Source organism: Carcharhinus amblyrhynchos, chromosome 19 (genome assembly GCF_965287045.1).
Source record: "Carcharhinus amblyrhynchos chromosome 19, sCarAmb.v2.hapA, whole genome shotgun sequence".
Classification (NCBI taxonomy): domain Eukaryota; kingdom Metazoa; phylum Chordata; class Chondrichthyes; order Carcharhiniformes; family Carcharhinidae; genus Carcharhinus; species Carcharhinus amblyrhynchos.
Genome location: NC_137342.1, coordinates 13,062,038 through 13,086,148, shown reverse-complemented (window position 1 = coordinate 13,086,148; position 24,111 = coordinate 13,062,038). Strand labels below are relative to the sequence as shown.

The following is a 24,111-nucleotide window of genomic DNA, read 5'->3' as shown; positions in this document are numbered from 1 at the left end:
CATTGTTTGTTCAAAGACTGTCATATTTAAGTTACAACATCTGCCAACCCATCTTTTATCTGTTTTATCTGTTCCTCCAGTAAACTAACTGACTTACTGTCAATATTGAATCAATTATGAATGTTGTGGTTTTTCTAATAGCATTTTATATGAGATCAGACACTCCCTATACTTTATGCTCTTCTTCCTCATTATTTCAATCTTCAGACTGTATAGACACATGCTTGTGATGAGTGATGTAAGTGATACACGAATATACTGAATTCTTTGAGGAGGTGACTGGGTGTGTAGTTTAGGGCAGTGCAGTTAATGTAATGTACATGGACTTCAGTAAAGCTTTTGACAACGCACCACGTGAGAGACTGATCAGGGAGATAAGAGCCCTTGGGATATAGGGCAATTTGACAAATTGGATCCAAAATTGGCTTAGTGACAGGAGGCTGAGGGTGATGGTTGAAGGTTGTTTTTGTGACTGGAAGCCATGTCCACAGGGTTCCTTGCTGTTTGTAGTGTCGGGGGTGGGTGGTGGTATGATCAATACATTTATGGATTACATGTAAATTGGTGCTGTGCGAAATAGCAAAGCATCATAGAATCCCGACAGTGCAGAACGAGGCCATTCAACCCATCGACCACAATCCCACCTGGCCCTATTCCCATAATCCAACGTATTTACCCCGCTAATCCCCTTGACACTAGGGGAAATTTAGCATGGCTAGTCAACCTAAGCTGCACATCTTTAGACGGTGGGAGGAAACCCATGCAGACACAGTTCTATGTGCAAAATCCACACAGACAGTGATCCAAATTGAACCCAGGTTCCTGGCACAGTGAAGCAGCAGTGCTAACCACTGTGCCACCGTGACGAGGAGAAAAATCTTTGGATGGCTACTCAGAGGGGCAGAACAGTAGCAACTGGAATTTAACCCTGAAATGTGTGAGGTGATGTATAATGAATGGTAGGGAATACATAATGAATGGTAGAATGCTAGGAAGTACGGAGGGCCAAAGTGCCTGGGAGTGCATGCTCAAAGATCCCAGAAGGCAGCAGGGCAGGTAGATAAGGAGATTAAAAAGGCACATGGGATATTTGCCTTTATTAGCCAAGGCACAGAATAAAAGAGTAGGAAGGTTATGAGAGAGATGTTAAAAAAAAACACTCGTTAGACCACAGCTAGAGCACTATGTGCAATACTTTAGCTTCACAGGTCAATAACGAGGGACATAGATTTAAGGGAAGGAACAGAAGATTTAGAGGGGATTTGAGGAAAAAACATTTTCACTCAGAGAGAATCTGAAACTTTGCCTGAAAGAGTGGTAGAGGCTGGAATCCTCCCAACATTTAAGAAGCATGTAGGTGAGCAATTGATTGCCATAGCATACAAGGCTGTGGACCAAGTGCTGGAAAATATATTAAGAATAATTAGTGCCTGATGGCAGGTGTAGACACGATGGGCCAAAGGGCCTCTTCCTGTGCAGTGAAACTCTAAGGCATGGTCTTATTGACCGTTCACATCACACTCTCGCTGCAGTGAGATCAGAAAGTTTAGTAGCCAGCCAAATCTCCGTCCACTGCAGTGGGATGGGACAATCCCACCGGCATGAATGGTGATAAGATTCCGGCCTTTGACTCTTATGATGACGCTTTGATATTGCAAGATGTTGCTGGATTCTGTGACTCTGGTACTGTTAGGCTACTCCTGGAACAAGTTTACACTGGCAGAAGGAACAATAGTCTTCAATGAAGGACATCCGTTTAAGCAGCACTGCCTGGCACTATACTGCATGTGATTGTATTATCCTTGTATTATACTGTATCAGGGGTTTTGCTGGCCACATGGGTGACATTAATGGCTCCTCAGACTTTGGGAAGTCCATTAGCACAATGAAATTGGTCTTTAGTGCAATTTTGCCATGGCAAAGAGCAGGAAGCATAAACATTGAGCGAGGAGTTGATAACAGCAATCCCCCTCTAGCTGATTTAGGTCCCTAATCGGCCTTACTCCTCCTTTTAACAGCTTTTTACTATGTATGTGCCTGTTAAAGACTTTGAAATTCCTTTTTAAGTTGGCTGCCAGTCTTTCTCATGATCCTTCTTCGCTCTCTGATATTCTCTTTCACCTCCCCTCTGAACCTTCTATATTCCTCCTGGTTCTCAAATGTATTTTCTACCTGACACCTGTCATAAACACACTTTTTCTTCTTTATCCTAATTTCTCTATCTCTCTTTTTATCCAGGAACTCCGGATTTATTTGCCCTACCTTTCCATTTTAAAGGATATACCTTGACTGCGCCTGGGCCGTTTCCTTTTTGAAATTAGCCCATTGTTCAGCTACAGATATTTTTAATCATCCTAAACCTTATGATACAATGATCACTGTTTCTTAAATGGTCCCCCACTGACACTTGATCTATTTGGCCCACCTCAATTCCAAGAACCAACAGCAACTGTACATACTTTGTTATTGGACTGATACATATTACTGTAGAAAGTTTTTTTTCTGAGAACAATCCAGGAACCTTTGTCCGTCTCTGCCCTTTGCACTATCAATATCCCAATCTACATTTGGACAATTATCACCGCCCCCCCACACCCCCTTATAACTATTGTATAACGTTTGTATCTTTCCATAATCTCCCTGCAAATTATCTACGTCCTTCTCAGTAATTGGCCATCTAGAGACTGCTATATATGTGAGTAAAATAATTCAGGCAGGGTCAGAGCGACTGACTGTGTATTTAATATGTAAATGAGTCTAGCAACACTGTAAATAGATGTTTACCTGAGGCAATTTAATAACAATGGGGACAGAACATGAATAAATTGGAATAGGTTGTCAAGGATTCAGAGTAAGAGATGGAAGGTGTACAGAAAATGTGTCACAGGGAAGGTGGATAAAATGAGTTTACTTTGCTTATAAATTCCAAGGGTTTAACTAAAGAGATGAAAATAATTAAGTCTGGGGGAGTGTGATTCTAAATAAATTAATTAAGACAAGGGAGAGATAAAAGGGGAAAAATGTATTTAAGGGGAACCTAAGTGGGAGGCTAAAAGAGAAAACGCTGGAAAATCTCAGCAGGTCTGGCAGCATCCGTAAGGAGAGTAAAAAGCTGATGTTTCAAGTCCAGCTGACCCTTTGTCAAAGCTAAAAGATATAGAAAGTGGGAGATATTTATACTGTAGGGTGAGGGAAAAGTATCTCCCACTTTCTATGTCATTTAGCTTTGACAAAGGATCATCTCGACTCAAAACATCAGCTCTTTTCTCTCCTTACTGATGCTGCCAGACTTGCCGAGATTTTCCAGCATTTTTTTCTTTTGATTTCAGACTCCAACATCCGCAGTAATTTGCTTTTATCCACTGTGGGAGGCTGTTTTTCTTTCGATCTTGGCCAACGGCAGGAATAACTGTTTATCTCCTAGCAAACAGTGAAAGGAGCCAGATTTGAAAAGAAAACTGCTGATTAATCTCAGAAGAAACCCCAACAGACATGAAGGTACTGAGTGGTTAAAAAGTACTGGGTGTTTACAGATCTTAAAATTGCTCTAATGTTGCGGGCCAGATCGGGGAGAGTTAGCTCTGAAGGTAGTTGAGGTGAGATTGTTTGGAATGGTTAAAAAGTAGTGATATGTGCAAATAAGCCATTGTCTTATCTAAATGTATCTCCTATTTTACTTTATTGCTGTTTTTCCTGTTTGGTAACGAATGTTTACTTTTTTAAATCATCACAAGTAATTGGAGTCACCATTTCGGAATTTCAAATCTCTCTTTATACTCTACAAATTGCAAACGTTATTGAGGGTAATTGTTTTAAGCTTCTCTTCTGGGATTTGAAGAACTTGGCATTTACCATCATTACCCTTAGCACTTTATTATAAATTTGTTACATCTGTAAAAGCTGTCAATTTCTTCACCCAATGAAAACATGGATTGACAAATAACGTGACACGTTCTCGGGGTAGGCAACCTCATGACGAAACAATTCTGGAGCCCCTGCTCGCAGGGTTGATAACGGCTAAGCAGACATTTGATTAAATGTCCATTAAATGTTTTGGAAAGGTTTCTTACCAGCTGTGCACATTCACTGAACAGGCCACTTTTTATGATGTCACACGAATTTTCGACTAACGCTTGCTTCAAGCTGTTTCCAGTACATGGAGAAGGTGTCTGGGGAATGGAATAAAATCACAACAACTGCTTAACTCTCTTAACTGATTAATTCTCCCAAAAAAAGTCTAAGTATGGAATTTGCTTAAAAACTGGAGTAACTCACACTGGTTTTCTTCAGCGGGAGTTTAAAAAAAAATTCTCGCACACTCTGTGCACTGCATAAATCACATTAAAATACTGGGGATGGGGCCTATTCTCCTTGGAGAGGCCGGCAGCATAGCACTGAGTGGGCCACTGCGCACGCGCTAATCTGTCTGCACCAAGATCAGCGTGTGCGCAAGTGGCCCCTGTCTGCTGGCCAGCGCCCTACAACCCCTGCATTGCTGGCCCTCTTATCTCACCGCGCCCCCCCTCCATGGCATGATCACTGACCTCCCCCAACCATGCCTAGGCCAGTCCTGGCCATATCCCTTCTCCCAGGCCTGCCTCGATCTCCTGCAACCCACCCCATCAGCAGTCCCAGCACCCCTGCAGTGCCAACCGACAACCACCCTCCTACTCCACGCAGTCCCAGGACCCTAGCAGGCTGCCACCCCATCCCTGCCCACCCGTATGGCCAGCCCCGATCACTGGCCTCCCACTCTCCCCCACCGACCCCAGCTGCAAAGTGGTGCGGGACCCCAACCACCCCCATCGATCGCCCCCCCCCCCCCCCACCCTCCCAGAGGCCTTTCCCCCCCAATTATACGTCGCCCCCATGGCACTGCTCCCTGGGCATTGGCATTTTGCCCCTTGGGCAGTTCCAGGGACTCAGTTTGACAATGCCAAAGTGCCAATGTCCAGGGGGGACCCCCCAGCACCCCACCTCCTGGAGGGTGCCAATTTTACCTCTGCATTGCAACAGGCTTGTACCACCAGCTCAGCACAAGTGAGGAGTTACTGTAAACCCCACTGAAGTGGAATACTGCTGGCTGGGGAATGGGGGGAGTGGTGGGGAGGCTAGCGGGCATGGCGATTTCAGTCTTGGATCTGCTAATTCTATTTAAATTAGATCAAAATACCCAGTAATATAAATTATTCAGCTCTGCACCGATTTCTGACACAGCACTAATAGCGCTGGAAGTCTGGTGCTGGCAAGTACATGGAGCCTGCAAAACAACCCCTGCTAGTCTCCCAGTCCGCTGCGCTAATAAAGCAGCATAGCGAGACGCAAGAATTGCCTCCACAGTCTTTGCAAGACAATGTTAACAAGACTAATACAACTCAAGAACTTACCTGATAGGCATCTGCACACAGAGATTTCACCATCCATGAATTTCCAAAGTCAACTGGTTCAATCTCAAGTTGATTGCCACTGCCCAGTAGGTCATTATTTCTATTGCCATCAAAATTGCCACACAATCCACAGACATTACCCTATAATCACACAGACATGGGGGGGGTGGGATGCAGGGGTGGAATTTGAAAAATGTTAATTGTAGGTTAAATTTACTTTAGTAAAACTTCCTTTAGCATAAATACTTCAGCTGAAACAGTGCATACATATTTCTCCTAACTCTTTCAAAGCTGTATTTCATAGTATTGTGATGACAATTCATTTTTAATTTCTAAATAGCGTTTGGTAAAGCTTCTTGTTTACAAGAAACATCAAAATGTAAAGACAATGCCAGCTCAAGGGCGATTTGAAAAGAGGATAAAATAGTATCAGTCAGATAGGAACAGGATTAAAATAATTTAGCATTTCATAGCTTTTGCAGGTAACTTCTTCAGAACCACCAGATTTAATGAGCTGAAGCTACAAAAGTTGCAAAATAATGAATAGCACTCATAGGATCTCTACTGTGCAGAAGAGACCATTCTGCCCATCAAGTCTGCACCATTTCTCTGAAACAGTATCTTAGGGCCTCTCCCCTACCCTATCCTTGTAATCCCATATATTTACCATAATACCATAAAATTCTGCTCATCGAATCTGCTTTGTCATTCAATCATGGCTGATATGATTCTCAGTCCTGTTCTCCTGCCTTCACTCACGGCTAATCCAAATAACCTATACAGTTTGGGAACTAAGGGGCAATTTAGCATGTCCAATCCATCGAACCTGCCCATCTTTGTGCTGTGGGAGGAAGTCGGAACACCCAGAGGAAACCCACGCAGACACAGGAAGAATCTACAAACTCAACACAGTTACCAAGGAATTGAACCTGAGTCCCTGAAGCTGTGAGGCAGCAGTGCTAACCACTGTGCCACCCCTAATTTATTCTTGTTTACATCATCTTACTTTTCACTCCATTACACAGAATTACAATTTTTAAAATTCATTTATAGGATGGGAGCATCACTGGCTGGGCTATCATTTGTTGCCCAACCCTAAGATGGGGGTGAGCCATCCTCTTGAACTGTTGCAGTCCCTGAGGTGTAGTTATAGTCACACCCACAGTGCTGTTAGGGAGCGTGTTCCAGGATTTTGACCTTATAAAAGTGAAGGAATAGTAATATTTTTCAAAGTTGGGATGGCAAGCGACTCGGAAGGGAATTTCCAAGTGGTGGTCCCGTTATCTGCCGCCCTTGTCCTTCTAGATGGGAGTGGTTGTGTCTGCCCTACCAAACAATTTCATAACCTATAAGACCTCAGTTGTTCACCTCTTGATCTTCTATTTTCTCCTGACAGGAATGGACCTTTGATGTGCCTATTTGGAATTTGGAAAAGAACGAAGGCAGAAAGGATTGGAGAAAGGAAAGAATCATAGAATCACACAATCCCTGCAGTGTAGGAGGAGGCCATTTGGTCCATCAAGCCTGCACCCACAACAATCCCATATATTTATTCTGCTGAACCGCTAACACTAAGGAGCAACCCAGAACGGCCAACCAACCTAACCCGCACATCTTTGGAGTGTCAGGGGAAACTAGTGCACTCGGACGAAACTCATGCAGACATGGAGAGAGAATGCAAATTTCACACAGTCACCCGAGGCCAGAATTGAACCCAGGTCCCTGACGCTGTGAGGCAGCAATGCTAACCACTGTGCCGCCATGCTACCCATAATAGGGATGGAGAACAAGGATGCGAACGAGGGAACGAGGAAGAAAGAAATGAAAGAAAATCAACTCACCCTGTACTGGCCTGCAAGTTGAACAGAAATCCGAGTGCCTTTGTCCCACAGTATAGAAATCTTTTTACCCAATACAATTATGTAGTAAAGACCAGATGTGAATATTTGAATATCTCCTTCATTCTTAACAGGCTTTTTGATGGTGACCTGACCAAAAAAGCACAAGTTAAAACCAAATGTGAAAAACTGACATTTTAAAATGTGTTAAAAAAAATCACTTTTTAACAAATGCACAAAATAATGATTTACTCCATGACTCCCGAGAGCTGGCATAGATCAAATCGATATGGACAAAGATTCCTAACTGGCATTCCCATTACATACCTCTTTTCCAAATAGTTCCAACTCTCCTCCATCATAGAGCACCGTGATGTCTTTAGAACATTCTTCTCCAGGCAAGCCACAGCCCATATGTTCCACTAATATGCGAAATGTTCCTTCAATTCCATTACAACTATCCTAAAAAAAATATTCAAAAGGTGATGAAGAAAGCAAGTAAGACAACAACATGTATATAAGCATGCTTCCATGGGCCTTCCATAAGTATGGAGTGTTGAGCTGATGGAGTCAGGAACAGGGTTCAAGGATTAGGTGGCACAGTTAAGGGGATTATAGGAAAACAGGAAATTTAGCTTTACGTAAGGGATTGATTTAAATAAGAGATTACCAGCAGGATTGTGGAATAATACCCATGGGAAGGTTAATACCTGTTGGGGAAGGTATACACAGGTATTCGCTTTGGAATCATATAAAGAATCTACTGTAATAACATAAAAGCAAAATACTGCAGACGCTGGAATCTAAGACACAAACAGAAAATGCTGGAAAATCTCAGCAGATTTGAAGAGAATACAGCCAACATTTAGAATCAGGACGATCCTTATTCAGAGCTCAAGACAGGGAGAAAAGGACAAGATTTATACTGTGAGGGTGGGGGCTAGGAGTTGGGGTGACTGTAACTGATAGGAATGACATAGACAATAAGCCAAAGAGAATGTAATTGATAATGATGAAGGTAAGAATGGTGCTACAAACATCCATTAAGAGATCTTAATGGGGATTGTAAAGAGTGTAAATGGCAGAACAAAGGCACAGAGTGTAGGAATGTGACAGATGGCCCTAGGGGGATGGGGTGGTGAAACAAGATGGAAAGCAAGATTTTAGAAGTGAAAAAATAAAAATAAGGCTATAAAGTAATAAAAATGGATGAATAAGATGAAAAGAAGAAATAAAATAAATTTAAATGGGTGAAAGTGGAGGAGAGAGTTCACCCTCTGCATTTATTGAACTCAATGTCTGGAAGGCTGTAAAGTGCCCAATTGGAAGATGAGGTGCTGTTCCTCCAGTTTATGTTGCATCTCACTGGAATATTGCAACAGGCCAAGGACGGACATGTGAACAGGAGAGCGGGATGGTGTGTTGAAATTGTGAGCAACAAGAAGATCTGGGTGTTGCTTGTGGATGGACCGAGAGTGATCTGTAGTGCGGTCACCCCGTCTGTGTTTGATCTCTCTGATGTAGAGTAGACCACATTGGGAGCAGATTAAAGGAGGTGCACATGAAGCAATGTTTCACCTGAAAGGAGTGTTTAGGCCCTGGGATGATGAGTAGGAAAGAGTGAAGAAACAAGTGCTGCAACTTCCACGACTACATAAGAAGGTGCCATTCCCAGTGAATGAAGTGTTAGTGGATGGAGGAGTGGATCAGGGGCAACAGCACCTGTGGAAAGCTGACAGAGGGAGAGAAGGGAAGATGTGTTGAGTAGTGGCATTATGCTGGAGTTGGTGGAAATGGTGGAGGCTGATCCTCTGAATGTGGGGGCTGATGAGGTGAAAAAAGAGGACGAGGGGGACCCTTTCCTGGTTCAGAGAAGGACAGGAGGGGGGAGAGAGCAGTGGCCTGGGAAATGAGTCAGACACGGTTGAGAGTCCTGCCAACCACAGTGGGTTGAAAATGTGATTAAGGAAGAAGAAAGACATATCGGCAGCACCATTTGGAAGGTGGCATCATCAGAACGGGTGAGGTGGAGTCGAAGGAACTGAGAGAATGGGATGGAATCCTTACAGATGTGGAGTGTGAAAAGCTGTAGTCAAGGTAGCCATGGGAGTCGGTGGTCTTGTAATGGATATTGGTGGGCAGTCGATCACTAGAAATAGAGACAAGAGTTGTCAAGGAAGGAAAGAGAACAAGAACCTACTGGGTAATTTGGGATAGGCTCAGTAAGAGATCACTTTAACTCAGTCATTCTCTCCACAGATGCTTACTGCCTGACCTGCTGAGTATTTCCAGCATTTTCTGCTCTTACTAATGATTAAACACACCAATGCTTTCTCCGGCCCAGAATATTACTGTGCCACTCTGTTATAAGCTTAGTTACTTACTTTACAATGGTAAGAATGTATGATAAACTGTACAAAGGTACACTGCCAATGCAGTCTCAACTGCCAGGTGCAAATGTTAGGAAATCCCCATAATTCACTCTCCTTTGTGAAATGATGCAAAAAAAACCCACAAAAAGGGAGGCAATTCTTACCTGAACCAGGACATACTGACATTTGCCTGGGAATGTATACTTCAAACCATCAAAAGTGATGTAGTGGGCCTCACCAATTCCAAGGCAGGTGCCATCACAGACCCTGTCAGTGCACTGCCACTTGCGATTGAGGCATTTACTGCAAGATAAAACAGCAACGAAATTAGCTGTTAACTTCACTGAGCAATGTCAGCCATTCAGTCCAGAACAAACGGTCTGCACTCAACTTAGAGGCTGGAACAAAAGGTCAGTCCTATCTCCCCAGTCAGAGATCACTGAAGTTAGCTGTTATGTCCCCCCACCACTCAAGTTATATCAAGTAATTCAACACTTGCCAAAGGCAAGTCATAAGAGTCGTACAGTGGAAAAGGGCCCTTCAGCCCATTGAGTCTGCATCAACCATAACTAAAGAACAAAGAACAACACGGCACGGGAAACAGGCCCTCCGGCCCAACAAGCCCGCGCCGCCATTTCAACATTGTGAATCCCTCTTCCACCCATGACCCTTGCCTACGCTAATGGCACTCCTCATTGGAAACCAGATTGAGGGGATATTAATTTAGGGACAAATTGTTACACCAATTAGCCTAGGAGCACATCTTTGGCGTGTGGGAGGAAACTGGAGCATTACTAACTACCATTAATACACGCTAATCCCACTTTCCTGCTCTTGTCCCATTATCCTTGAACGTTACAACATTTTGAGTGCTCATGTAAATACATTTTCCAGGTTGTAAGATTTCCAGCCTCCGTTATCTTCCTAGGCAGTGCATTCTAGATTCCCACCACTCTGAGTGGAAACCTTTTCTCAAAACTCTCCAGAATTGCTTGCTCCTTACCCTAAAACTATACCCCCTTGTGATTGACTCATCAACCAAGAAGAATAGCTGCTTTCTATTCAATTGATGTCATGATTGATAAAAGCAAGTGTCCCATATGCCTTAGCTATCCTATTCACCTGCTCTGCCACCTTCTGAGATTTTGTCACTAAAGATCCATCTGTGTCTCTGAGCTTCCTAGTATCCTGCCGTTCATTAAACACTCCCTTGTCTTGTTACTTCTTCCAAAGTGCATTCCTTAGCACAAGAAATTATGGGAAGAGCGTTTCCCAAGAGCGATTTGATAAAGTCTGCCAAGTAGGATTTTGTTTTCTTGGCAAAGAATACAAGACTTCCAATGAAGATTTTTCCAATGTCCTGTTTCTGTCTTGGGCCATATAGTTGAAATAATCAACGCCTCACATTCATTACTTTGGAGAAAATGTTTCTGAGCTCATTTTTATTTTATCGCTACTGGAAGAACAAACATGACATTGTGAGCAGGCCTCTAGATTTCACAAAGCCTCTCAATTTAAAACAATCTCTACTGGATTGATACCACACTCAGTGTGGATGTCTGGCATTATTGTATCATTACAGTATTAATTCATTTATGAAAATGTAGGTCAATGTCTCCACTGAAATGGCAGAGACATAGGCAGGATCCTCCCAAAAAAAAAAGCAGTGTGATAACAGGAATGTTCCATGCTGGTCTATTGGGTAAACCCTGCACTACAACCTTCCAACTTTCTTGTCAGTTTTGCTGACAGCTGGGAGCTCTGTGCCAGTGGGAGGCAGACAAGGAGCTTAAGTATGTCGGTGAAGCTGGCTTCAGGATGCTTGGGTGCTATTGCACAGGCCACTCTGATCGGCTGCTGAACCAGGAGACCTTCTCCCGACTCACCAACATCCCCCCGCTCCCTGCATCATTGGCGACGTTGCTACCCTTCCATACCAAAATGGGTCGCCAGCATGAATCCCTTGGTGGACCCCCCACATGCTCCCCCCACAACCCCTTCCATGGCCCACTCATGTACGTGTTGTAGAGCTCCCTCCCTCCCCTGTTGTGCATACACCCCCCAGTCATACTCAGGCCACACACCCACCTAGGCCCCACCCCCTTGGCATTGTCTCAGCACACTTATGGTGCCTCACTGGACACTGCCAATGTGCCAAGTGGGCTCTGCTGGGGTGTCAAGTGGGTTCTGCCAGATGGGCACTGCCTGGCCATGCCCCTGACCACCATGGATTTTCAACGGCCTCCAATCCCTCTGGCACAGCCATGGTGCCTAGTCTGTGCTATTGCAGAGCAGTGGTGATTTTCGCTGGTGTGATGTCTCACTGGTCAAGGGGTGAAGCATCTGGGACGATGGAAGCAGCCATAAACATAAGACAGAGGAGCAAAATGAGGCCACTTGGCCCATCAAGTCTGCTCCACTATTCAATCATAGCTGATATTTTTCTCATCCCCATTCTCCTGCCTTTTCCGCGTAACCCCTGATCCCCTCAAGAATATATCTATCTCTGTCTTAAAGACACTGAATGACGCCAATGCGGACTTATTGATGGTATGTAAATGGAGTCAATGCTATGCTAATAGAGTTTGTGCCCTTCCCGGGTGTGAAGCCATTCTGGATTTTTGGTCTCACACCTATCCTTCCGGCTCACCAGGCTCATCAGCCAGCGCAGCAGGCCAGTAAAATCACGCCCAAGATTTGAAAACAAGTTTATGAAATGTTTGTGTTCTGACAGACACCCAAAAGTGATTCCCAGGTTCATGTCCTGATAGGATATGAGACATTGCTATTTGACAACAAAAGTCTGGTCACAGACAAGTAAAAGCAGCCAGTGGCTTCTCAGGCAGTGAGAGGTAATACACATTGAAACATGTGCTTACAGCACAGATTAAATAACAGAAAGCAACTGGTGTCAGGGAAGTGAGTGGTGCTGTGAGCATGCTCTGTGGAGACAGGAATTAATCCAACCGATGACTCCTTTGATGGGGTTGACCTTTCAGTGAGGTTTGCTCAATAATTGCATGAACGTGACCAGTTCAGTCACGATGATGACGCAAAATATAGATGTGTCTATTTATTGTCATTTTGAGGTTGACTAAGTAGCTAACGAAACAACATGCTACTTTACTGCTGCCTCTTGTTTGTACGTTGCATTTGTGCCAACTTGCTCAATAAAGTTCAGTACCTGGTCTGAACACTTCGCCATTGTAATGCAATGGGGTGGAAATCTCAGAACAAACCCCTGAAATGTCACAAAGGGGCCTCATTGATTTACAAAACACGATGACAGCCGATGTGCATGAGATAGAGGCACGCCTTCTCCTTCACTACTGTTTACATTAGTTCTCTGTCATATTGTTTCTGTGTAGTAATGCTGCATATTTTCCTACAAAGAAATAGAACATTCTACATGTGTGCATTTGTGATTCCCCTCAATTCGAATATTGTCCAACTTAATAACCTTGCACTTCTGAATGCATGCTCTGGGTGTGGAGAGCTGTACACACCAGGAGGAGCACTGAAAGTAAGGCCTTAATTTTAACTCAGTTCTCAAGGGAGGAAGCAGGAACAAAAACAGTTAAAATGAAGGTAGTCATAGACCTTCACAGAACTTGAGGCGTCCAGCCGTGTCCCAATGTTAACCTGAAGCTTCCAGCTGTGTCCCAATGTTAACCTGCAGCTTCCAGCTGTGTCCCAATGTTAACCTGAAGCTTCCAGCTGTGTCCCAATGTTAACCTGAGTAGGTGAGTATGACACTAGCTGGGAAGCAGCATGGGCTTTCTTTAAATTAGAAAATTGGGTCCCAATGATGTAATTGGGACCCGACTATATTATTACTTGGAGATCTGAGTGGAGAAGCAATGATGGATCGCTCAACAGGTCAGGCCTGTTGGGAAATGGGTCGTTGGTAAGGAGAGGCCTATTAGGGTAAGCAATTACATTTAATTTTAGATTTCTCTGTGGGATATGAGAAGCTGCCAAACTTCCCTTACTTTCCTGGGAAATCTAATCTAAATCCTGAGTGCATTTAGATCCTCCATATATCTGGTTAAGAGACTAGACCAGGGGACATAGAGATACACCTGTTCCTAATGTGTGTGTCAATGTTCCTACTGGCCATCAAGGCTAAGATTTATCATCCAACATTAACCCAAGAATGCTTCCAATAGGATAATATAAGACCAAGACCCTTCTGAGGTGTTAGAATCCTAGAATCCCTTCATAGCAGAAAGAGGCCATTTGGCCCATTGAGTCTGCACCAACTCTCCAAATGAACATTCCACCCAGGCCCTCCCCTTTGCCCTATCCCCATAACCTTGTGTATTTACCGTGGCCAATCCACCTCAGCCACAAATCGTTTGGACATTAAGGGGCAATTGGGGCGGCATTGTGGCACAGTGATGAGCATTGCTGCCTCACAGAATCAGGGACCCAGGTTCGATTCCCAGCTGTGTGGAGTCTGCACTTGCTCTCTGTGTCCACATGGGTTTCCTCCGGCTGCTCCAGTTTCCTCCCACAGTCTGAAAGACTTGCTGATTAGGTGCATTGGCCATGCTAAATTCTCCCTCAATGTACCCGAACAGGTGCCGGAGTGTGGCAACCAGGGGATTTTCACAGTAATTTCATTACAGTCTGAATATAAACCTACTTGTGACATGAATAAATAAACATTAAACAGTAATATAAATATGCACAACAAAGTTTTGCATCCAACTTGTTTTCTGATACTAAATTTACTATGAATTTTGGCTAGTTCCAAATGATTTGTTTTAATGTTTAATTAGTGAAATGACATTACCAGATATTGCAGTCCAGCTTGATAGATTCTCCAGGGGCATATTCCTTGCCATTGTGTAGACATGGACACATTTCTGGAGAAATGCATGTGTTCGCTTGTTGTACCTAAAGCACAGACCACAAGTATATATTAAGAGGTCAACATGTTACAATGTAAGCAATGGCTACATGCTGTGGTAATCAGCTGACCCTGTAAAAATAGGAAGCAGATGGGGATTGGGAGAAGCACTTGAGACTCAGAGCCAAGCGGCTGTGTAACAAGGTTCCTTTATTAAACCAAACCTTTATTTTGGATTTACTTTGTGAAGTTGGTTTCTGTTTAATATTGCTTGCTTAACAGGAGACAGTGCCATATTTCATTATAAGTTCCGAGTTCTCACCTTCCCAGGAGGACACATACACCCTGATGTGCACTTTGAGCTCACGCAGTCCAAGTCATAATTCTGACACGTCTGCATGCATTCAATGCCTTGTGCTGCAGGAGCACCTTCTGGGCAAATAAATCTTCTCATTGGTGGGCTGCAACTTATCTCCCGTTTGGCTGAAAGAAAGGAGTTTGGCGTTCAGTATCAGTTGGGTGCATTTAGTAATGAACCTGGGATAATATCTGTCATTTCATTAAGACAAATTGGACAGAATTTCTGCTGTGTGGATTGTTATGGATGAAAAATCATGACGGGTTATTATTTAGGGTATGAAATTTATTTTTTGTAGGAGCGTTACTAGGGATTGAGGGCATGCGTGGTTAGGTAATACATTGCCAATTCATCTCAGAAACCTTGGTTTGAAAAGCCTCATGTGATTTACTGAAAATTGCAAAGAATTGACACTAAAATTTGTATTTGTTCATTGGACTTCTGGCAATGTTAGCACTGATTGCCCATTAGATTGCTCGGGATGTTCACTGGCTGGCGCCTTCATCCTAGGCCTCAATATATTTAAATAGAATCATAGAATCCCTACAGTACAGGAGGAGGCCATTTGGCCCATTGAATATATACTGACCACAGTCCCACCCAGGCCCTATTCCCATAACCCTCATTTATCCTGCTAATCTCCCTGACAATAGGGTCAATCAAGCTAACTGTGACTTTGGATATTTTTGCTATCTTTGGATAGCATTTTATAACATTTATTGTGTCTTTCATGACTTGAGAACATAAAAAAAACTTACAGAAAATCTATTACTTTTTGAAAGTAGGTATTTTTGTAATGTAAGGAACGAGTAGTCTCATAGAATGGGAGGAAATGTTTTCCTCTGACTGCAGCTAAAATGTATTATTGAAGCTTACTATGCATTGACTAGGAATGTTTGATATTGATACAAGTTGACAAAGGCATGAATGCATTCTATTCTCCACCACAGACACCCCGAGATCACAGAGTATATAATACAAAAACATATGGTATTGTTTGGAAAACTCTTATATAGACCTCATCGTTCTTTGTAGCGACTGCATATGATGAAGCACCTGCACAATTTGACTGAATAAAACATAGGGGCAGACAAAAATCAATCTAAATTCGCTGTCATCTCCGACACACCCGAGTTCTCAGTCTCCCCCACTTTATCATTCATCTGCTATCTCCTGACAAGGTTATCAGCGTCAGTTTCCCCATGCAGAACTCATGATTGTCTGCCTCTTGTCCTGCTCCAACAATACCAAGGCTGCCACCACACTTTTTGCTTCTCCAGCATTAAGACAAGGAAGGGGCAATACTCCCTCCAGCTAAACGTCAGCAAAATCTGAAGCTAACCTTTTAGACTTCTGCCACCTCCAAATAGCACTTGCTTTGATTTAGTCAATTTCCCCAGCTACCACATCTGGACTAATCCCAGAATTACTGGAATTGCGAATTGGTCATTACAGCCTTTGTTGAGTTCACCAGGACCACTTTGCTCACCTCCAAATAATATTTACCTCTGCCGCTATTGCCCCCTCTCTTCTGTAGAAGTCCAATCCACCTTTCCACCACTCCCAAATTGCCCTTGTTGGCTAAATCCACCACCTGTCTACAGCTTATCCAGAGTTCTGAATAGTATATAACCAAGGCCAGTGTGCTTTACTCCTATCTCCATCTCTCTGTGCTCAACAAATTGATTTTAGGGTTCTTGTAATGGTCCATGTGCCTTTGGAGAAAAAAAGCCAATATATTATGTTGGGGTGATTGTCCCATTAAGAACCACGTTTCTCTAGAATGTGGTCTTTGGTAATGCCCTTTACTTCCAGTAAATTATCATGTGACCAGGTTCCCTGTGAGACAAAAATAAAAATAAAACAAAGAGGGTCAAAGCAGGTTAATTATAGTGTGTGATCCTGTGGTCTTGCAGTTTAGGTTTAGATTTAGATTTGAGAACAAGCTGGCTACACACGAGAAAAAAAACATGTCTCAAACAGTTTATTTGAAATTTTGTGTGTTGGCTAAAAGACTTTAAACTCTTGCTAAGTGAGGGACTCCAACACTATGTTTACATATGAGTTAGCCAATATAGAAGAGAGAGAGAGTTCAGATGCTGAACTCTAGAGTTAGATAATATTAGGGACAAAAGAACTCTGACCAAAGATGTTTATGCTTAAGATGCTAGAGATTTTTTAAGATGCTAGAGAGGTTTTGAAAAGAGATTTTGCAAACGTTGGAGGGGATTTAAAGGGAAAACCTTGCCAGAAGTAAGCAGAAGACCAAAGAAATCTCAGCATTCATACACATCTTCAAAGTAATACTGAGACCAAGCAGTTACTTTTCCACTTTTGCTAAACATCTGAATGAGTTTATTATTTAAGTCTAATGCGTGAAGAGTTTGGTTTAATTTATAAGCAACTGTACTTTTATTATGTCTATTACATAATTAACTGATTATTTAAAATAGAATGTCTTCTTTTATTCTCTTCCTGCACCTAGTGGTGCAACTAAAATTTCGTCTATTTCCATAGCGAGTAATTCCCAGGAGTGGTCACAATTTTGCCAGAGACTTATAGCACGACAGGCTCCATTCCACATCAAGCATGGTTGACCAGTAGTCTCTCCCACTCTTCCCACCCACTAGCCATTGCAGTGTTTGGAAGGATTTATAGGCTGATATATTTTCAAAGGGTTTGATCACATTATGGATGCACAAGACAGAATGTAGTTATTAGTATTCCTGTTCTTTATTTTTGGATATTAAAATTATTTTGATTTAAACAATCAAACTCATTGTTTCATTCTCTTAGTAAATAACTGAGTTTCCAGATTTTAAAAATAAACATGTCATTGGTCTCTAGCAAGATCATAACATGCTCCATCTGAAACTGTCTTCACACTCCCACTAATGTTCTAATGCCAGTCTGGTTACAGCTCTCCACGTTCTTTCTCCACCACTGGGGCCTATTCCATCAGCCACTCAATCAAACTCTCTAACTCTCTCCCCCAGTGCCTCCTTCTGCTTCATCTGCCATCCAGATTCTCCTAATCCTTCTCTTTGCTTTTACTTTCCAAACACTTTTCTCTCCCTCTCCTGTTCAGTTTCCCGAATCCCTATGTTCTGCATTGTAAATTACTCGGTGTGCATCTGAGTGGCATCACAGGAGGCTAGGGGCCCAGTTAGCTCAGTGGGCAAAGTGGCTAATGTGTATTTCACAGGCTTAATTTCTGTTATGCTTGAGGCCTTGGTCCTGTCTCCTCATCCTGCTCTTGAAGATGGGCCGCACTGACAAACCACCAACCCGCCAAGGGTGGCTGTACAAGATTATGAGGGGCATGGATGGAGTGGATAGGGAACAACTGTTCCCCTTAGTCAAAGGGTCAGTCATGAGGGGACATAGGTTCAAAGTGAGATGCAGGAGGTTTAGGGGGCAACGTGAGGAAAAACCTTTTATTACCCAGAGGGTGGTGATGGCCTGGAATGTGTTGCCTGGGAGGGTGGTAGAGATGGGTTGCCTCACATCCTTTAAAAACTACCTGGATGAGCACTTGACATGGCATAACATTCATGGCCGTGGGCCAAAGCGCTGTTAAATGTTATTAGAGGGGAGGTCTTGAGTGTTGGTGCGACTCAATGGGTTGAAGGTCCTCTGTTGCACTGTATGAAACAACTCAGGATGAAATATCAATAGGGAATGAGGTAGGAACCTGCCTTCAGGCAGAACACACATTCATGACTTAATGAACAGGATGCTGCATTATCCACATTGTGTCAGCACGAGTATGATTGAAACACAGAGATTGGAAATTGACACTCTATTCTGTATTACTAACTTCTTGCCAGCTCAGTGCAATTTCCTGCTGATCTCTTATTTTCACAATACCTGCGGTCCCAAAATATCTACCAGTGTTTAACTAGCAGAATCAATTCCACATGAAAGCTATCAAATTTTCCAGGTCTCAAGCAAAACTTGCTTACGACTTTATGCCAAAGTGCCTGAGTTGGCCCTCCCATGAGGTCATTTTAAACTATCTCATAATTGATTGCTACAACTGAAATGATCTAAATAGCTGTTAAATTTTGTGTTCATTTATCTCTGAGATTTCAGGAGAAGTTACCAGTGGGGTGGGGTGGGGGATGGCGGGATGGTTTATCTAGTCAAAGGGTGTGGGGGTTGAGGGTTCTGCCACTGAGACATAGTTACAAAACCAGATGTAGCTCCCTGGGACAGTCAGAAGAAACATTACCTTAGGTTCAGAGAGTCATGGAATGGAATCGAATCGAATCCCTACAGTACAGAGAGAGGCCATTCAGCCCATTGAGTCTGCACCAACCACAATCCCACCCAGGAACTACCCTAATATCCCTACATATTTACTCACTAATCCCTCTAACCTACGCATCTCAGGACACAAAAGGCAATTTTAGCATGGCCAATCAACCTAACCTGCACATCTTTGGACTGTGGGAGGAAACCTGAGCACCCAGAGGAAACCCGAGCACCCAGAGGAAACCCATGCAGACACAAGGAGAATGTGCAAACACCACACAGACAGTGACCCGAGCTGGGAATCGAACCCAGGTCCCTGGAGCTGTGAAGCAGCAGTGCTAACGTGCTGCCCATGGTGGTGTAGCCCGTGGTGGTGTAGAGCAGGGTTCATTTTTTTAAATTCACTCATGGGACGTGGGCATCGCTGGTTGGCCAGTGTTTATTGTACACCCCTGGTTGCTTTTGCGATTCATGCATTAGGACACCCAGAGCGTCTCTCACCATTTACCTAATACTCTTCTTTATTCTTCCTGCCAAAATGGACACTTGCATATTTTCCCAGATTATACTGTATTTGCCAGACCTTTGCCCATTCACTTAGCCAATTACTTTCCTGCCTATCTTTGTATTATCAACAAATTTAGCAACAGTGCCTTTGGTCCTTTCATCCATCTTTGATAAGATTTGTTTGCAGTCGAGGTCCCAGCCTCCCTATGGTACACGACTTGTTATTGTGTGGCCAAAGCCATACATGAATGGATTTCTTAGTAATTTGGTTTGGGGATGATTAAACATGCTGATGGGTTGCCACGCATGCCAGGCAACCGACCAATCACAAAAACTAAAACTCTGTACCAATAAGGGAAACCAACTTTTTGGGTTCTGGACTGTAACTCCTTCCCACTCCCTCCCAACTACCCCTGTACTGCACCACCCCCACATGCCCTCATCCCCATTCCTTCCACCCAATGCATTCTCACCTCTGATATTCTCTTCTGTGTCCAAGAAAACACTCGGTGCATAACGATGGACTAATTCGCTTGCACTGCAATGCATCACACCGTTTTCACAGTAGCTATAAAAGAATACAGGTCATTTGAAATTTGGATAGGAGACAACATCCAGCACAGTTATCAGTATGGTTTGGCAGTGTATTCCCACAAAACTGTCAATGAAGGCCAAAGCTAAAGTCATTCAAGCCTTCCAAGTGTCATGTTGGATATCATTGCCTCTCCGTCCATCCCAATAGTCACTCTCATTATCACCATTAGGACCTTGTGCTGTGTCCATCCAGCTGTACACTTGAACTATCATAATATGCATATCAAGTACAATATGCAGTCTCACAACACCAGGTTAAAGTCCAACAGGTTTACTTGGAATCACAAGCTTTCGGAGCACTGCTCCTTCATCAGGCAAGTGGAGGTTAGTTCACAAACACAGCACATATGGGCAAAGACACAATTGCAAGATAACCACAGATTGGAATGCGAAGAATGGTTGGAATGCGAGTCTTTGCAGGTAATCAATGCTTTACAGGTACAGACAATGCGAGTGGAGAAAGCGGTATTCACAGGTTAAAGCTCTGCAAAAGCTCGTGCTACTAAATAAACCTGTTGGACTTTAATCTGGTGTTGTGAGACTTCCTTCTGTGCCTGCCCCAGTCCAATGCTGGCATCTCCTCCTTTTGCCAAATACAACTGCAATAGAATTATGTTTCAACTTGCAGTAAATATTGCTATCATTATGAATATTTTAAAATCGTTGGACAGCTAACTATTCCATTTAGCTTACCACATGGTGAAATCAAATGTTATGTCCTCATGTGGTTTGTAGATTTCATCATTAAAGTAGCAGGAGCATTCTGATCTGGGCACACATTGTCCATCTTCATTGGCATACTGATTGGGCGGGCAGTAGCATCCTTCGAGACAAAACTCAGTGCAATCTGTGTCTGGGTTAGAGAGTGATCTGCAGGTCTGGTTACAAGGAGTGCCACACTGTTTATAAATCTGACCTTCGGGACAAGTCATTTCTGTCAAAGTAAAGTTTTAATAAAGATGAAGACAGACGAATCTATTCACCTTGCCTACCACAAAATATTTCCCATCAATTATTGAATCACAGTCATTGTTGTTCATTAAGCAAATGCAGTATCCAAAATCACATTCAACATGAACCCACATATATCAATGATTTGAAAGGTCAGTTTGTTTGTTTCAGACGGCGAAATACTGCTGAAATAAAAACATAAGATCCTGGAAATACTCAGCAAGTCAGGAAGCATCTGGAGAAAGAGAAGTAGAATCATAGAATAGAATCCCTAGAGTATAGAAAGAGGCCATTTGGCCCATCAAGTCTGCACTGACCAAACCCCACCCACACCCTACTCCCATATCCCTATATATTTACCCACTAATCCCTCTAACCTACACATCTCAGGACACTAAGGGCAATTTTTGGCATGGCCAATCAACCTAACCCGCACATCTTTGGACTGTGAGGGGCAACCGGAGCACCCAGAGAAAACGCACGCAGACATGAGGAGAATGTGCAAACTCCACACAAGGAATCGAACCCAGGTCTCTGGAACTGTGAAGCAGCAGTGCTGACCACTGTGCTACCATTTCTCGCAGAGTTCATGGAGTTCATAGAGTTCATGGGCTGGATATCATGCCCCACGTCGGTGTGTGGAGAGGGCACATAAAATGTGGGGGCTGCCCAACCCACCACCTTCCCACTGACCCCTAAGCTGTGCCCCATAATACAGTTGGGGGGGAGGTGGATGCTAAAACTGGCAACCTGCCCACCATATTCAAATTCAAAAATTATAGCTCAATCAAGCTTGCTGCCAAGTCAGCCGATATGATGCTACTTATATCATAACATTTGGTGCGGGCAGGCCATTTTTTGAGGATAAATGGTGTTGAGTGGTGGGGGGGGGGGGATCACTTTGATCAGGACCCCTGCAAAATTCCCTCTTCTCCACAGGACATTTTAACCTCCATCTGACTAGGTGAAAAAGCAAAGACGCTCATGTGTGTGTGTGTGTGTGTGTGTGTGTGTGCAACATGCGCGTCAGGGGATACCCCCACTTCCCTCAAGCCCTGAACCCAGCCTCCAGACCCATCTCTAACTTCTCAGATCCCTCCCCATCTCAAAATTCCAAGACTTGCCTGTCTCCGGCAGCCATTACTGTTCTTCCTGCTCCTCCTTGCAGGCACGGTAGTGTCTTCCACTGAGCTCTGGCACTGCCAATCAATCTGACTGGCTGGAGCTCTTGAGCTTGGGACTTTCTCCCAGTCAGCGTTTGTCTAGAAGTGCATTATGGCCTCAGGGTGGGCTCCGTCTAGGTATATCAGCTGTCAGCTGACTTTCCTTCTAGGAACAATGGTCAAAAAAACCACCCCCCACCCTCATTCCTCTCATAAAATCCAGCCCCATATTCGCAATCACCGACATCGATGAACTGTCCTTGGCTGAAATGTTTCTCTCTCTCCACCACTGAGCATTTCAAACATTTACGTTTTGTTTTAATTTTGATTTTGTTGGTGTTGAGTAGGGGAGGAATTTTGACCAGGACAACTGCAAAATTCACTCTTATAGAATCCCTACAGTACAGACGGAGGACATTCGGCCCATTGGGTCTGTAGCGATTATCACATGTTAATTCACTATCCCACACAGGCCGTATTCCTGGAACTCCACACATTTACCCTACTGATCCCCCAATACCATTGTCAATTTAGCATGGCTAATCAATCTAACCCGCACATCTTTGGACTGTGGGAGGAAACCCAGTAAAAAGTCTCACAACACCAGGTTAAAGTCCAACCACTTTATTTGAAAGTAAACCCACAAGCTTTCAGGGTTTGCCCCTTCGTCAGCTGAGTGGAGAGTTCTTGTCTCAAGGGGCAAACCCCAATAGCTTGTGGGTTTACTATCAAATAAACTGGTTGGACTTTAAGCTGGTGTTGTGAGGCTTCTTACTGTGTTTACCCTAGTCCAATGTCGGCATCTCCACATCATGACTACCTACACAGACGTGGGGAGAATGTGCAGACTCCACACAGACAGTGACCCAAGGCGGGAATTGAACCTGGGTCCCTGGCGTTGTGAGGCAACAGTGCCAACCACTGTGCCATTCTTCTCCACAGGACTTTGTAATCTTCACCTGAATGGAAAGCGAACAGGGTTTGTGACAATGCAATGCTCATTCAATACTCCACTCAATAGTGAGTTAACATATGACAATCCTCAGGACTTGTATGGGGAATCACTGATTGACCTTCCTATAGGATTCATAGAATATGAGCTGCCTGGTGATCGGTAATTACCTTACCAAGTGGAGTTTGTGTACTGAGCCCTGTATAAAGCAGGCCCCTGAGTGGGTTCATTGTTGTATTGTCCCAGTTGGGACCTGTTTGTGTTCACACAGGCTGGTGGTTTTGCTTCACTTCAATTTGTGCAATAAAGCACCATTCCTTTACAGCCAACTCCTGGAGTTGTTACATTTTACCTTAAAAAATCAAGTAAAAGCAAGAACAAAAATCACTTACCACAGAAGTTTGGGGACCTCCAGTTAATAAGAACCCCTTTCTTGGCACACATTGCAGCATAACTGGCCACAGCAGAACACAGGCAATCATTGCCATTGGAGCAGGCGCACACATCATAACGACAGATCTTGAGAAATGGCGTAGGATTCACCTCATGGTGGCAAGGCTCAAACTCATTTAGCAGGAGTACAGAGCAAACCTCCTCAGCATACGTTGCTGAAACACAAATATCACACCTGTGGTGACGATTCTCCATAAAGCTCATCTCTAAAACAACAATTCAAAAATTGGGGCCAATTCTAACCTAACTCCAAATAGGAAACTGGCAGGATAAGGTTGGGTGCATCCTCCCCACTGTCACATTTCGCTCTATACATCGGACAATGCGTAAAGCCCATTGTGTACCTGATCTCATCAGTTTCCTATCTGTGGCGTTAGCTTAAAAATAGCCCCATCATAAATGGAGGAGAAAGTAGATGGTAGAG

General features: G+C 43.5%; 1 protein-coding gene across 1 annotated transcript in view; it reads right to left on the bottom strand.

Moving 5' to 3' along the window:
* The window catches only part of vwf (von Willebrand factor), a 136,497-nt gene that overhangs the window by 76,030 nt on the left and 36,356 nt on the right, over positions 1 to 24,111 (bottom strand). Inside the window, exons 15-24 of the mRNA XM_080207269.1 lie at positions 23,627 to 23,842; positions 20,862 to 21,102; positions 20,048 to 20,142; positions 14,775 to 14,935; positions 14,396 to 14,499; positions 9,762 to 9,900; positions 7,553 to 7,687; positions 7,229 to 7,375; positions 5,388 to 5,528; positions 4,071 to 4,169 (exon numbers count right to left, since the gene is read on the bottom strand). Coding sequence (XP_080063395.1) covers positions 4,071 to 4,169; positions 5,388 to 5,528; positions 7,229 to 7,375; positions 7,553 to 7,687; positions 9,762 to 9,900; positions 14,396 to 14,499; positions 14,775 to 14,935; positions 20,048 to 20,142; positions 20,862 to 21,102; positions 23,627 to 23,842 — 1,478 coding nt within the window. The remainder of the gene's footprint in view (positions 1 to 4,070; positions 4,170 to 5,387; positions 5,529 to 7,228; positions 7,376 to 7,552; positions 7,688 to 9,761; positions 9,901 to 14,395; positions 14,500 to 14,774; positions 14,936 to 20,047; positions 20,143 to 20,861; positions 21,103 to 23,626; positions 23,843 to 24,111) is intronic.